The sequence below is a fragment of the Rosa chinensis genome, chromosome 6 (genome assembly GCF_002994745.2).
Source record: "Rosa chinensis cultivar Old Blush chromosome 6, RchiOBHm-V2, whole genome shotgun sequence".
In the NCBI taxonomy this organism is placed as follows: domain Eukaryota; kingdom Viridiplantae; phylum Streptophyta; class Magnoliopsida; order Rosales; family Rosaceae; genus Rosa; species Rosa chinensis.
In genome coordinates, this window is record NC_037093.1 from 5692344 (window position 1) to 5707383 (window position 15040).

General features: G+C 35.9%; 1 protein-coding gene and 2 long non-coding RNA genes across 5 annotated transcripts; all 3 read right to left on the reverse strand.

Moving 5' to 3' along the window:
- Positions 1-6136: 6136 nt before the first annotated feature.
- On the reverse strand, positions 6137-7300 carry LOC121049650. The gene is made up of 2 exons (XR_005800965.1): positions 7116-7300; positions 6137-6704 (listed from the first exon to the last, which is right to left on the reverse strand). It is a non-coding gene; the product is annotated as an uncharacterized LOC121049650 (long non-coding RNA).
- Positions 7301-7577: 277 nt separating this feature from the next.
- Positions 7578-9345, reverse strand: LOC112174042. Of its 3 annotated transcripts, XR_005802535.1 has the most exons (7): positions 9290-9345; positions 9141-9178; positions 8553-8654; positions 8378-8442; positions 8152-8258; positions 7877-7996; positions 7578-7776 (listed from the first exon to the last, which is right to left on the reverse strand). It is a non-coding gene; the product is annotated as an uncharacterized LOC112174042 (long non-coding RNA). The 3 variants fall into 3 exon arrangements; XR_005802536.1 differs by lacking the exon at positions 9141-9178 and having other exon boundaries at positions 7578-7773; XR_005802534.1 differs by lacking the exon at positions 9141-9178.
- Positions 9346-13009: 3664 nt separating this feature from the next.
- On the reverse strand, positions 13010-14526 carry LOC112170656. The gene is made up of 7 exons (XM_024307991.2): positions 14476-14526; positions 14105-14388; positions 13846-14019; positions 13639-13749; positions 13447-13516; positions 13243-13341; positions 13010-13108 (listed from the first exon to the last, which is right to left on the reverse strand). The coding sequence occupies exons 1-7, from the start codon at positions 14524-14526 to the stop codon at positions 13010-13012; spliced, it is 888 nt and encodes a 295-aa protein (XP_024163759.1).
- Positions 14527-15040: the final 514 nt, after the last annotated feature.

The window sequence follows — 15040 nt, forward strand, 5'->3', positions numbered from 1 at the left end:
ATCGACATCATAGAAAATTGGCAGCACCGTTTCTCTTGCTTTCATGCATTCAAGAATTCTTACAAGTTCATCCAAGCATCATGTTGACGATGCATAATTTTGTGAGAGAACAACGAGGGCAAATTTTTATTTTTCAATTGCAGCAGAAAGTGCTGGAGAAATAGCTTCCCCTTCGTGAATTTCAGGATCATCCCTGAAAGTTGTGATTCCTTTGTCATCCAATGCAGTGTATAGATGGTCTGTAAAACCCTTTCGAGTATCCTCGCCTCTAAAACTCAAAAAGACATCATATTTCCACCGAGGAGTTGAGGAGCTCTCTGTGCTCATTTCCAATTGAACCTACTGTCCTGCTGCATAGAAAATAGAAATAATGATGGATTTCTTTGTAAATCCACTATATATGAACATTCATTCTAATAAACGAATCGACAAACATTAGTTGCTTTGCTTTGTGGTGGGAAACTAATTTTATTATAAGAAAATTTGAATAGAAATTCATCGACAATTGGCATTGAAGCCTCTTTTACAATAAATCATCAGCAGAGATGCAGAAATACTAGCAAAGAAAAAGACCAAATATTATGCTGAAAAATAAAGATAAATGAAGCTTTAACCTGAGTTTGGGGTCAATTTGAAGTTGCGGTTCAGACTTCAAACATTCGAATCACGATTCACGAAGCAGCAGTAGTTGATCGATAAATGAACAGGTATTGCTTAATTTGTCCCGATAAGCAGTAGTTGATCGATCGAGAAGCAAGCAAGCAACGGGCGAGACTGGCAGAAGACTGGCTCAGAGAAAACTACAAAAGGATAGAATGATATCCTTGCTTAATTTCTCCGAAAACAGAAATGTATTTCCCAGTGAGGTTCCTTTTTGACCCAAAAAAAAAAAAAAAAAAAAAAAGTGTTTCCTTTTTCAGTCAAAAAGTATATTTTAGTGTGGTTCCCTGTCTTTTTTTTTTTTTTTTTTTTTTTCTTGAGAGTAAGGCTTAGTTTGGGATCGCTGTGCTGTGAGAAGAAGCACTTCCGAACTTGCTGTAAGAGGAAGCACTTCCGAACTTGCTGTGAGAAGAAGCAGCTGAGGTGTTTGGTAAACTGTTTTTAAAAGTGCTGTGAGAATGAAAAGCAATTTCTAGGTGTGTGGTAAGTTGCAAGACAAAAGTGCTTTGATTGGGTATAATTACCAAAATTGTCATACATGCTAATATATGATACTAAAATCCATAATTTTGTTTTGAGAAATTTTATATACACAATCCTTTATGCTAAATACACATCCCATTTTTTTTTTACATTTTTATATTCCTATTTCACCCCCAACCCTTCTAAGTGAAAAAAAAAAAAAAAAACACTACGATCTTTGACAACAAAGGGAAGGAGATCAGGAGGCATGTGATGATGACGGAGGTGGACAGAGCGAGGCCATGTAGTGGGCAAAGAGAAAAAGGAGGGAGGGGATTGATTAGAAATCCAAATATAAAATTGAAAAATCCATTACAAATACAACTACAAGAATTTCTAATGAAAATTGAAGATCGAATAAGAAATGGAGAATGATAGGCCTTATATGCATCAGGTTTATGAGTTATTGAAGAGCTTGGCCAATAAATATGGTTTCTTAGAACAGTACCATGAATACATTTCCATTGATGTTTGGCAAACACATTCCTGAACCTTGATTTTAATTAATGAATAGTTGGGCTGGGATTGACATTTGTACCAAATGAACCACAGTCAACCTAGGTTGTAAACTAAGCACAAAGTAAGCTTAGATTGTAAAACAACAAAATTAGAAGCTCCTAGAGCAAAGTACTACATTTTCTCGCATCTAAAGTCGACAATGCTCAAGTTCAGAAAACATCTACTAGCACAGAGCACTACAGAGACTACACTCTGTATCTATTCTTAGCACTGCTCTCATCTTGCCTTGCATCTTCCTGCAGAACCAATCAGACCAAAACATAAATTATTACTTATATAACTTAACATGATTTGAATAAATCAACAGATAACATACATGTATAGAAATCCTTACATGAAATATGAACCCTATAGTTTCGTTGCTCTCCAGAATGCCCTTCCACTGTTTTCCAATGCTCACCAGTGCAAGAAAGAGGATATGATATATCTCCAAACTTCAGTTAAGAAAATCCAACTCGTAGGTATAAATAAGTGAAACTTTATGGTGCCCATATTAACCAGTAATACTTGGTTTTTGGGAAAATAGAATGCAAATATGCAAATACCATAAAGCAACAAAGATATAATTTCACAGTAGTTTTTGGGATCTTATATTTACACCTTAGCTGATCAATATTGTATTTGTGCAATAAATGAAAAGGATTGTATGTGATTCGCCTAGAAGTATCTCATCATTTGTAATAAGGAAATAGTTGAAAGGCAATAGGTAGTTGGTGATTAGATAAATGAATTCACTTTGATCAGCCCAACAAACACACAGAGTAGGACATAGCAATTACCTGAGCAGCCTCATTTGCTGCATTCTTGGTCCAAAGAGCAATTTTTTCTTGCCTATTTCTGACATTGACAATTGCTCCACATATTTCATCTCCATGATCAAACTGTTCCCCGATCAGTGCTTGAAGGAATTGTGTCCTAAAACAATCATTTTGATGTAATTATTATTGTAATTATTATTAATCAAAAGGGCAAGTTTATTGTTCATTGCTTATATTTGATATTTGATTGAACAAGGTCCAAGGAATATGAGTTAAAGAGAAAGTAATCTAAAGAGTTAGATGTGTGAGACCTTTACTCTTTCACACTCTTATCCTAAAAGGTTCCTAGTCATAGGATTATCACTTGGACATTGATAATCCGGAAAGACTAGCACATACTATGTATGCTCAATATGGAGGATGATATGTCTCTTGTCATTTGTGTGGAGACACTAATACAAGTATGTGGGTGCTCTTAATTTAAAGAGTACACTGAACGCGATCATTAGAGTTCTTGTATGGAGTCTTACTTACATGTCAAACTTGAACTCTAAATTGCAATAATACAAATTAGTCCTTTGACCTGAGACACCATAGTTGTCTTATGAGTGAATTGATTATTTCTTGATGATGCAATAATATTGTGTCCCTTAATGGATATAATAGATGCATTCATTGGTATAATCAATTCGGTCATGGAGACATGTGAGTGTACAATAAGGAATCTCTATCCTTAAGTAAATAAAGTGTATGTTCAAAGATGTGATTCAATGAGTCTTTGGCCAAAGCATTGAATGAGATTAAAAAGGAGTTTCTAATCACATTCTAAGAATCACATAAGAATGAAAATCACATTAGGGGATTGACATATCAATTCCATACCCCGATGATGTGATTTAGAACATAGTGTTAGAGAATGACCGTATTGTATTGTAATTCCAATTGAATAGGTTCTTTGTCATTCTACATTAACTAGGGTAGTCATGATATGTTGCAAGACGTCACTCATGACTTGTGAAGTCCCCGAGGATTAATAAACATTTATAATCCTAATAACAAGGGAGAATCAAAAATGGAGTTTTTGATTCGTAAACAAAATAGAATGGTTTCTATAAACTTCACTGCCTTGTTAATTAGAACCTAAGAGATCGCACACCATATAAGTGGATCATTGAGATTGTATATGAAGAAGATTAAACAAGAGTTGGTTATGACCAAATAATTAATTAGATTTATTATTTGGACATAATTAGGATTTTCGGGTAAAACCGAACCTATTAGGCCTAAACGATTGTCGGGTTTTTGGTGTGGACTTGGGCTTCACTAAATGAGATTTAAATGAAAGCCCAAGACACATTTTTAGTGCCCAATAACATGTATGGACCAGCCAACATATTGGCTTTATGAAAGCCAATATTTTTCTTTTAGTAATTGGAGTTATTTCCTATTATATAAAAGTGAAAGCATGGACATAATAATAAGAGTGTCTCCACACTATTATTTTCAGCTTTGAGAGAGAGAGAGAGAGAGAGAGTTCTCTCTTGGTCCATCACAAAATTAAAGGAAAGAAGAACACTTGCATAATTTCTTCTTTTCTTTCATCTTTCTTCATCTCTTGATTCACTTGGTGAAGATCCTTAGAGGCCATATCATTTTGTGGCTTTACTTGTTACATCAAAGAGAAGATTACAAGCACAAGAAGGAGTTCTTAATTCAAGGTGCTTCAAGGTGGAGGAAACACACACAAGGAGAGATCAAGGAGAGGAACTTTGGTAGTTCACTTGGATCGGATTAAAATCACGCTCCAAGGGTGAGTAGAACATAAACTACCTCTTTGTTCTTCCTTACTATGCATGCTATGTTTATATACATATCACAATAAGCCAAGATCATGGGTTAAAGGAATGAATTTTATGTTTAGTTAGTAGTTTAATGGTTAAACTAATTCCGCACTAATTAAAAAGTTTTGAAATCCATCCATTCCTTCAGTGCTTGCAACTAGTACCAGTAAATACAAATAATTAGAGGACACATTTAACCATAACTCAACCTAGAACAGCACTTGCAGGTTAGACCATACCGTACACAGCCAGGAATCGTCAGATTTGCCTCTAGAAAAAGTTAAGACCATTTCCCTCCATTAGCACAAACAGGATTCTCAATTAAATTATCACACAGACTTGTACAAAGACCAAAGCATACTCAAAGAAGTCATCCTTCTTACAGCATTCTCAATTAAGAAGCACAAAAATTGATTCAAGTTTACAGCAAAACATTTCCCCGTCCAAACAATCAAACAAACATTTCCCCTTTTTAATTGCACATTTGCAACAATGCAATTCAGGAATCTTCCGTACTTTTCTCCACCCCAGAGTCCCCCCTTCTTTCTCATGTAATTCTCATGGACAGTACACGCCATAAACAATTCTTGCAATGAAAGAGTGGTCCTTCATTTGGCCCGTATATATGAAAGATGAAGAAATCAACTATTGAAAGGCATAAAATACGTTTTGCATTAACAGAAGACAAAAAAAGCTCAAAGAGTGATAAGCCCAAAATCTAGCAAACCCAGAAAAAAAAAATCAAATCTAAATCAGACCAAATATTTCTGTAAAAGAGTTGGTAAGAGGTTTTACCTTTTAGAATTGGGGGACAACGCTGCTCTACCCAGTTTTTGATGAGGATAATTGATGCTTTAACAGTTCAATGACCGTAGAGGAAAAAGAAGGAGACGACAATCACAAATAGAGTTCCTCTCGTGTTTCTGATGAGAACGATACTTCTTAGAGAGAGGAGGGAAGTAGAGGCCCTCTCTTCCCATTTGTTCCGATAAGGATTAGGGATTGACGACAAAGAGAGGAGCAGAAGAACTGAAGAACGATGCATCTGCGAATCTGCGATGAAGAGAGAAGATTGAGTTGCTGGGTTCAACGTGATTTTCAGAAAGGACAGGAACAAAATAAGTAGTTGAATATATTTCATTAAAAGCTCCGTGTTTTGTCGGAGCGGTTCCGCATAAGCAAATCCTAAAAGCTAGGAATTGCTGCTTCTCAGAAACAGCGGTTGGGAGAAGCTACTTCGATCAAAATCAGCTTTAAGGAGTTTTACCAAACAGCTTAGATTAGGCTCAAAAGCACTTTTGATCTCAAAAGCAGCTCAGGAAGCAATGCCAAACTGGGCCTAAGTGTGGTAAAAATGGTGCGGATTCCCTCCTGTTCCTCGCTCTTCATGTAGTATAGTAAGATACTAGAAATGATACCCGCGCATTGCTGCGGGATTTGTTGTTGTTAACAATTTTGTATGCAAGACTTGTTCATGAGTTCATTCATCTAGTTGAAGCATGACAATAAATCGAATGCATTCATTTGTCAAGATCAAGAGACTAGTAATAATGATAACAAATGGCACTCCATTGTATTGTTTTACAGAAGCATCACACAGATGTGAGAGTTTGGATGTATATGTACATGTGACACTCTGCTTCAATATTACAGACCAGATCCAATGATATCATAACATAAGCTTAAGAACACTACTAAACAATAATGGTATCCCACTAATACAAAAAATCATGGATCTCAATCATCTACATGTTCCTTATTTGGTTAAACATTATTGACTAATTTACAACAAAAAGGCAATTGATCAAGGGAGCTTAAGAAATGAGACATGAGAAATGGAGGTGTGGAGCTGAAATGAAATGGCATTTCTATCAAGCTTAACTTACATAAGAGAACTTTTATTTAATTACATTTCATACAATAATGGTACATGAAGCGATGAAACACTACAGAACCGCAATTCCTTGATAAGATTACAAATGGGGCAAGCACGGTAATTTTTCTCTTTCAACTGAAACCTAAACCCACCACCACATCTAGATCAGGGTGCCATTGATGCTGCTTGGCTAGCTTCATTACTTATTCTCACTTATATGACATACTATCAAATAAGAACACTATAGCGCATGAATTATATATACCAAAGAAATCCTAGTCAGACCAGGACCAAAAGGCATGATCTTCCATTGGGAACCCAAAATTATATGAATTTGCAGGAGGGTCTGTATAAACGACATCTTCAAGCTTTGGAAAGATGTATGGTGGCAATAGGGTTTTGCACAAGTTTTCTTCCTCATCTTGGGAAAGATCAGACTGATCAGGTTCAAAAATATATGAAGAATCACCACGCTCTAAGAGAGGAGTGAACCCCATCAGTGTAATGTGGGCTTTCCTTCATCATTTCCTTTTTCATAACGCATAATATTCTAATGCAGAATCAATAATCTTATGGGTTGGAGAAAGTACAGTAGTATCTTGCTTATTTGTCTTTAATACATAACTTTGAATTGGCAGAAGCATTTCCATGCCAAGGCTTAAAACCAAAACAGAGTTCCAGTTCTTGGCAACTCTTACCTTCTAAGTAACATAGTCCAATATCCATATTCACAACATATTTACCATCAGTAGCCCCATCAAAGTAACAATCTTTAAAAATGATTTTCAAAAGAATGGACTAATTTAGATAAACAAAACTTGTGTGTTAACGAAAAGGAATTTTCACTATAAGTCCTCAGTTACAGTCACTTCAAGTGGAAATCAAAATGTTCACGATTCAAAGGAATAAATTATTTTGCATGATATAAGACCACCGCACCTGGATAATAACTGAGGTCGTAGTGTTTGGATTGAGAGTCAGTATACAGATGCTTTGCAAGGTCTTTTTCAATATCATCTCATATTCCCTTTATGTTTTTCCTATATCATGCACAAAAAATCTAGCAAAACTTTGATAGCAATAACAAGACTCACCAAAATTAGTTAGCAAACTTAGCTACTATATGCAAATTACAACAAATTAAAGCACAAACATAGTTGCAAAAACTCACCACTCTGGCATGTTTTAGGCTTCCAAATAACCTAAATGCAAGCCTTTTTAGGATTTTCATTCTTCTTTGTATCCCTGCTTTGGGTCCATAAACCAAGAACTTTGGTATCCCTTATAAAAATCAAAGAACCAATTAGAAAACAAACTCAAATTCAGAGCACAAAGCCCAGAAAGAAAGAAAGAAAATGTTGAACAGAGCGAGAGAAGGAGAGAGGGACAATTTCTAGTCTGCAATGTTATCAAAGTATAGTAACAGAGACCAATAGCTGCAGTGATTAATCATTTTATCAATCAAGGAGAAAAACGTTACATAAATTTCATTGATCTCATATCTGGTGCCAAACTGTAACAGAACATATATCTAGAATATTAACTTTCATAACTGTATCTCCTGATCTTCTGCTTGCTTTTCGTCACCCTTGGTGACCTGCTGAAGGGATTTAGATAGGGTTTAGGTGTGCACGTAATTTTTCTTTTCTTAATACACACACTAAATAAATGAAGAATTATGAATCGATATAAAGAATTACCTGTTGAATCCCTTCATTGTTAAAAATAAATTGTGATCATAGCCAATCACTATGACATGCAATTGGTTTCCATACTGGTCGTACAGTAAGATATCAGACTTTAAGATATGGCAGAGGAAGCTGTAGAAAAGGTAACAACATAAAAACAGTTGAGAAATAAACATATACTAATAACAAAAAATATCGAAACCAGCTGACAAAAATAAAAATTCGAAAGGAATTAGGGGGAAAAAAGAGGAAAAATGATGGAAATAGAGAAATTAGTATGTCTTTACCTTAGTAGTATCTTCACTAAAAATCAGAACTTAAAACCTGCATATACTGTAGAAAACCCCAAAAGCATTCAAAGTCATAGTCCTCAGTTGATAGTCTGATGAAGAACCTATTATAAAGAGAGAGAAGGAAAGTTCAACTTAAAAATGAATTAAAGTTATAACAATGCCTCGGAGAAGGAACAAATGTTTGTCTAGTGATGAAATCAGATATTGAAGATGAACCAACCTTTGTGCTCTATCAATCGCTTGATCAGTCTCATCCATCATTTGGTGTCCATGATCAATAAGTTGCTGATGTGTCATACCAGTAAAATTTGAAGATAGTATTTAGTTCCGAATAATAAATGAACCTGAAATACCCACAATTTCAGTTAACCCAAATGAATTTTGAGGAGGCCAACCTGAGAGGAAGTTCCAATAACATGCATGAGAGCCATTAGATTGATCAATATCTTGACGGCTTTATCCTGGACCAACTCATCGAACAAAACGATTCAAAGGCTCTGTTCACAGTCCCCACAATAGAAAGACATTGTCATTGAGCTAGCTAGGTTCCTTTGTGGTTTTGTTTATGCCATTTATGCTATTATTCAATTCCAATTACAAATCTAATAATTGTTGTTGGAGAGAAATAATATAAGATTCTTAAAAGCAAACAAATAATTCTGTCAAGTAATAAAGAAATTGAACTTTGTGAGATCCCCCAACCTTACCCATTTAATTATTAAACACCTAGAATGCAGATAATTTCTTTCTTATATCTAAATCTTGGGCATAAAGGTTATCACTATTTGTTGTTGTTGAAGGAATAATTTGAAATCAATTCTCATTAAAAGTAAACAATTTTTGTCCAAAATCATAACATTATGCTGTTCTTGTTTCCTATGATCACAATTTACAGTAATTACTAAGCAACTGTATGTCCAATTATCACTAAACACTATGAATATACTCATTCATTTCAGTTCTAGAGGCAAGGAAGTTGAAACCTTTAATCAAAAACCAAACTTTGATGAATTCCCAAGTGCTGTGAAATCCAAATTACAGTTATTTCAGTTTCTGAGCAGCCAAACAGAGCAATAGAACAAAAGCACATACCTTGAAATGTAAATAAAGAAAGGGAAAAATGGGTATTTACCTCAGAGGGGGAGTTTTAGCTTGGGGAGACTGAATCAATGGAAATGGAGAGGCCTCGGTGGCTGCTTTGGCTTAAAACTCTATATATAAAGCGAGACTTCCATTGCCTACAAAACTCATCTCTTCCATTGCCTGCAAAAACAAAAATATGGAAACCCTTTCAATGACCTATCAAAATCAATAAAATCTCAATCTTGATGATCAAAATCAAAATCAATTGTGGTCAAAATTTTGATGCTTTATTGATAAGTTTGAACCAAATACCCAGTTCTAAAACAGAAACAAAAACACAGCTTCATACCTCAATCAATTTGTTTTAATATTGTGTTCGTCCTCCTCCAATTCCCAAAAGAGCTCACAAAGAGAAATACATCAAGCCTATCTTGGATCAGATAGGACAAAGACTAATAATCCCTTATAAAAAAAGAAAGAAGATCAGAAACAGACGCGAGAGTTGAAAGTCTAACCCATCACTCACATCGCCGACTCAGTTAGAGATCGAGATAATTGAAGTCGGTGTAAATGGAGGTTTCCAGAACAATTGAAAACAGATATTCGTACGATCATGGCAGCGCCGTAAGTTGAGGAAAAATAGAGGACAAAAGCGTCATTTCTCACCCCCAAGATAAACAGTAAAATGAATAGTGTAGGAGCTTTAGTATATAGTAAATTTTTTTCAAAAATGTCCTAAAGTCATTTATAGCATCCAAGAGTTATATCCCAACACCGTACCAAACTACCAATGTTACTCCTGTGACTGTTGAGAATGTGAAATCATTGCACACATTAGAAAATTAAAACCTTTAAAAACAGTTACTGATTTTTCATTTATTGCCCATTTACATATCATTCTACTGATAACCTGCTACTATGTTTGGAAATTCGGCAGTGGTAGTGGGAATTCGGAAGCCAAACCAGATAACCTGCTACTATGTTTGGAAAAGGCAACACCTTTGAAATTGAAACGCTTAACTAAGAACCGGCCTGAGCAGTAATGTTGGAACGCAGTGCTTTCTAGAAGAAGACTAGAAATCTAGAAGAGTATGGATGGGTCCGAACTGGGTGAGCAGCGGGAAGGTTTAGCAGATTTTCTCCATTGTCTAATATTCTCTACTGTGGTAACCCATGATCATCCTTCAATTAATTTTCATTTTTATTCTATGACTTGCATATACATTTATTTTTGCTCCTTCCTCGTGTCCATCATCTTTCTTCTCCAATCCCGTTATTATCATTCACACATTTTCTCCTCAAACCTCATTTAGAAACAAAAATAAGAACATTACCAGACAGAACCTCAACTATCAGATGTTGCATAAAGTATTCCATGGTACCTCCATTGTCTTCATTTTCCCAATCCCACTGTTTGAATCCAAAATTAACATTTTTTCCCGATGAGGGGGACTCGAAGAAATCGGGCCAATATCGGTGGCCTAAGCAGTATATTTCTGACGAGTTCGAAATATATTGTTTAGAGGCTAAATAAAGCCTATTTGGAGGCCAAGCAATTTTGAAGCAAGACTGGATATTCATCGATCTACTATTAATTATCATATATTTACTAATTAATGGTGGTTTATTTGGTTGATTACCAAGATTGTGCAAAGAGAGAGCAATCACGTGGCCCTGCAATATTCATATATTCCCGTGCAATTAATGTGCAATGGCATATATAGGAGCATGCAATCATGGTTGATTGTGGTAATCAAGGAAAGGATCATGGACGTACATGAGCCATGCAAGAATCAAGGCTACTCACATATTGCAATTAAGGAAGGCATAGCATGGTAGACCATCAACTATTTGTTGCCAATATATATATATGCTTGCTCGCGAATATCAAAGAAGATATATATACAAGTTAATTAGGCAAGCTGCATGGCTCAGTGGGCAATATATATATATAACAGTTCGCATCAGAGAATATTACGTCCAGGACTCCAAGAGGCAATTATCCTTTCGGCGACAGAGGAGGATAATTATTAATTGCCTACGATAGTTATCAAAACTATTAAGAGTTTTGATTTGATTCAAGGCCAATAATTGTGGCCTAAAATATAGTATTGCATTCCTATTTAGAAGGAGAATCTGCAGCAGCCTATATATAGAGGCTAAAGACGACACAACAAAGGACAACTCTTCAATCAATCAAACAGATTATCAAAGCCTCTCCGGAGCAAACCTACCTGCAACCTAGTTGCGAACCAGTGAAGCAAGGGTAACGCCCTCGTGATACGCTCATAAATGTACATGATTTTGTGTTGATTTCTTCAAGTTTTCTTAGCTAGTTTTCCATCTATTTGAGTCATTTACTTTACTTTTATGTTTTGTAGGTGTTATGGAGCAAAGTAGAAGAAAGGAAGCTAAATCAATAAATCTGCCTGTGCAGATCAATCAACTTCGACATGAAGCTGAGAGCATCTCAGCATGAATCAGACAGTGAACTTTATATGCTTGGAAAGCTTCGGATGTCTAATTTCCAGAACTTTTAACGGTTCATTCATACCATTTTGCTACAAAAAGTTATGGCCGATTTAGTACAGCAAGGTCGAGCAGTCCGAGAATCTGACACTTTGACGGAAATCCATGATTTGAGGCCCGAATTCCTTTTAGAAACCCACCGACGAGTATTAACTGAATATCTCTGTTTATTAGAGATATATGACATATTTTTATGGGTGAAAATTATTAGGAATCTTAAAGGAAAACCTACACTACTACAAAAATTGAATCAGACGACGGCTAAAAACCGTCGTCTGATATGGAGGTAAAGCGTCGTCTATCGAGGCGCCGTCTGATGAAGATCGATTGTAGAGAACCGTCGTGTGAAGGGCTCGGCAGCGTGCCGGCAGCATGTGGGCAGCCTGTCGACAGCATTAGCTGTTGTGTGACTATTATTCAGACAACGGGTACACTTAGCAGCTGTTGTGTGATTGCAAATTACACGTCGCTTTATTTTGTGGCCGTTGTGTGAGTTTAAGTCACACAACGCTCTTTACAAGGCAGCTGTTATCTGTTTTGAATTCAGACGACGGTTGTTTATTTTGTGCGCGTTGTGGGACTTTTATTCACACCACTCTTTTTGCTTGTAAGCATCCATTGTCTGTTTTGTTTTCAGACGACGGTTGTTTATTTTTGTGCGCGTTGTGGGACTTTCATTCACACCACTCTTTTTGCTTGTAAGCATCCATTGTCTGTTTTGTTTTCAGACGACGGTTGTTTATTTTTGTGCGCGTTGTCGGACTTTTACTCACACCACTCTTTTTGCTTGTAAGCATCCATTGTCTGTTTTGTTTTCAGACGACGGTTGTTTATTTTTTGTGCGCGTTGTCGGACTTTTACTCACACCACTCTTTTTGCTTGTAAGCATCCATTGTCTGTTTTGAACTCAGATAATAGAAAATTGGCTAGATGTAGGCTTTCACACGACAGTCCCAAAATCAGTAATTACCAAATGAACAGTAATTAGATTAATGTATATATAGATCAATCTAATATTGTTATAACCCACATGATTGTACCTAAATGGATTACACAATGCAAAATAAGGAGCACATCTGTATATGCTACTCCAATAGCAAAATAAGGAGCACATCTATATATGCTACTCCAATGGAAAAATAAGTGAAGAAATGTACTTTAAATCATCACTTCAGACCACAAAAACACATTTCTTGCCTATTTCACATCAGAGGGTGTAGGCCATGAGCAACTGCAGACTTTACAACTTCAGGATGTTCTTCAACACATGACTTGCGAGTTCATTACGGACTTCATCAATTTCCACTTGACTATAAACATGGTTAGCTCTCCTACCCCACTGTAATAGTTTAAAAATCACAAATTAAACTCATGCCATGCCATTTGATAAACTGAAACTATACTACGAACTACTTTGAAAACTAACAGCAAACCTGTAGACTTTGTTATTTCAAAATGAAAAGCTTCAGTTACCTTTTCTGCAAAACCCAAGTTTGTATCATGTATGATGTCCCTCATATATCTCATCACAAAATAGCCACACTGTTTGTCATTTGGCTGTGATGGAATACCCTTCAAAAATACACAACGTGCAACATCAATTAACAACATATACATATATTACTCATTATTGACTGAAGTATTATTCAAAAGTAAATGAATATATCAAACACATACTGCCATGTTCTTCCATTGAGGAAAACCTCGTCCTTTCTTGTTGCGGTCCGCTCTAAACATTGATATGGCACTATATATAAGCAGATCAACATTAGAAAAGACCAACAATTAATGTATAAGGTGACCAACAATAGAAAGGACTAGCATAGTTGAACAAACTTCCAGTGAACAAGTAAGTTTTGAGCAACTTACGTGTCAACAATATCTTTCCATTCTCCGTTACCTCCAAGGCGTCTTTTTAACGGATCCATGAAATAGACAGTGTCATTGTCCGGATCGATCACAGTTAATACCCAATGAGCACTACAGTTCATTAAAATCATTTTAGGAAAATAACCATGTGCATGTAAAAGCGGCAAATATATGAATAATAAAGCTTTGGTCTAAGCATATACATACGATGCATTGTAAGGCACTAAGAAAATCTGGTTTGGAGAAGCACTTATGAGGCGATCTTTTATACTTCGGGACCTCGTTGTTGCACTCCCACACCCTATCTCACCAGTCAAGGCTGGGTCAACGAAACCAACCATGTCTACCATTTTGGACTTTTTTAGCACATCATATAAGTACCTAAAGCACAGGGAACATACATATATCACATACTAACGAATAACTAAAAAATGTTCTAAACTTCATGTTACCTTAATAAATTTACCTCATGTACAGCACTATGATGGTTCCTGTTACTTCCGCCATGTTTGCAAGCCTTTTAACATCCAAGCCAAGTAGATAGCTCTTAGCATTAATACCGAACACGAGCTCTTCTTTATAAAAGCAAACAGCTTTCCGATCTTTGAATCCTTCTTTTCCCCACTCATATAACTTCTGCAATGCGGCTGGCAAGCTTGATTCGAGTGACTGCAAGTCAAACTCTTCTTCTACATCTTCCGCAAAATGATTCCTTTTCTGCTTCCTACTTGCTTTACCACTTGTTTTTTTCTAAATGAACAAACAAGATAGTTACCAATAGGAAAATCCTCACAATATCAAAATAAAAACTCGCTGTTCATTTACAAATATATGTACCTTTTCATCAAATATGATCAGTTTTTTTGGCCACATTACCCAGCTCCCCATAGCTTGCTTTACTGTTGTTATCTCATCTTCCACAACAAATGGAATCACAGCCTTTTCCTCCAAAGCAGCATAAACAGAAACACGTAATCTGTCATCTCCCAATGAAGTCCCATGACAAACTTCTAATGGACCATCGCTTGTGATAACCGTAGCAAGAGCAACAATATGGTCAGTTGAACCCAATGCTAACTTGCATTTCTTCTCAGTAGGATTTACCTATATATACCAACAATTGAGTAAATAATAATACACACTTGTCAGTCTTGAGCACACATATATGCAGAAACTCGTTCAACAATATAAGAACAATCTGTTTTTAGCATGAGTGGTCAATCAACAGATTTTGGGCAGCTACCCAATTCAACATATCAACTATAATAAAAACCCAGCCTAGAAATTATTGAATTCCAGAATTAAATCACACACAGATGCAACTAGAACAATATGTAAATAATTATGCAGCTAAATATACCTTTGTTCTTTGATCAAGCAAGGTCAAATCCACCGATTCTAT

Excerpts from the sequence above, each read along its gene's own strand:
- LOC112170656 (XM_024307991.2), bottom strand. The coding sequence starts at position 14,526 with ATGGGGAGCTGGGTAATGTGGCCAAAAAAACTGATCATATTTGATGAA. Across the intron at positions 13,342-13,446 it reads CTCAATGGAAGAACATGGCA|GGTATTCCATCACAGCCAAA; the intron begins GTATGTGTTTGA and ends GTATTTTTGAAG. Across the intron at positions 13,109-13,242 it reads ACTTGGGTTTTGCAGAAAAG|TGGGGTAGGAGAGCTAACCA; the intron begins GTAACTGAAGCT and ends AAACTATTACAG.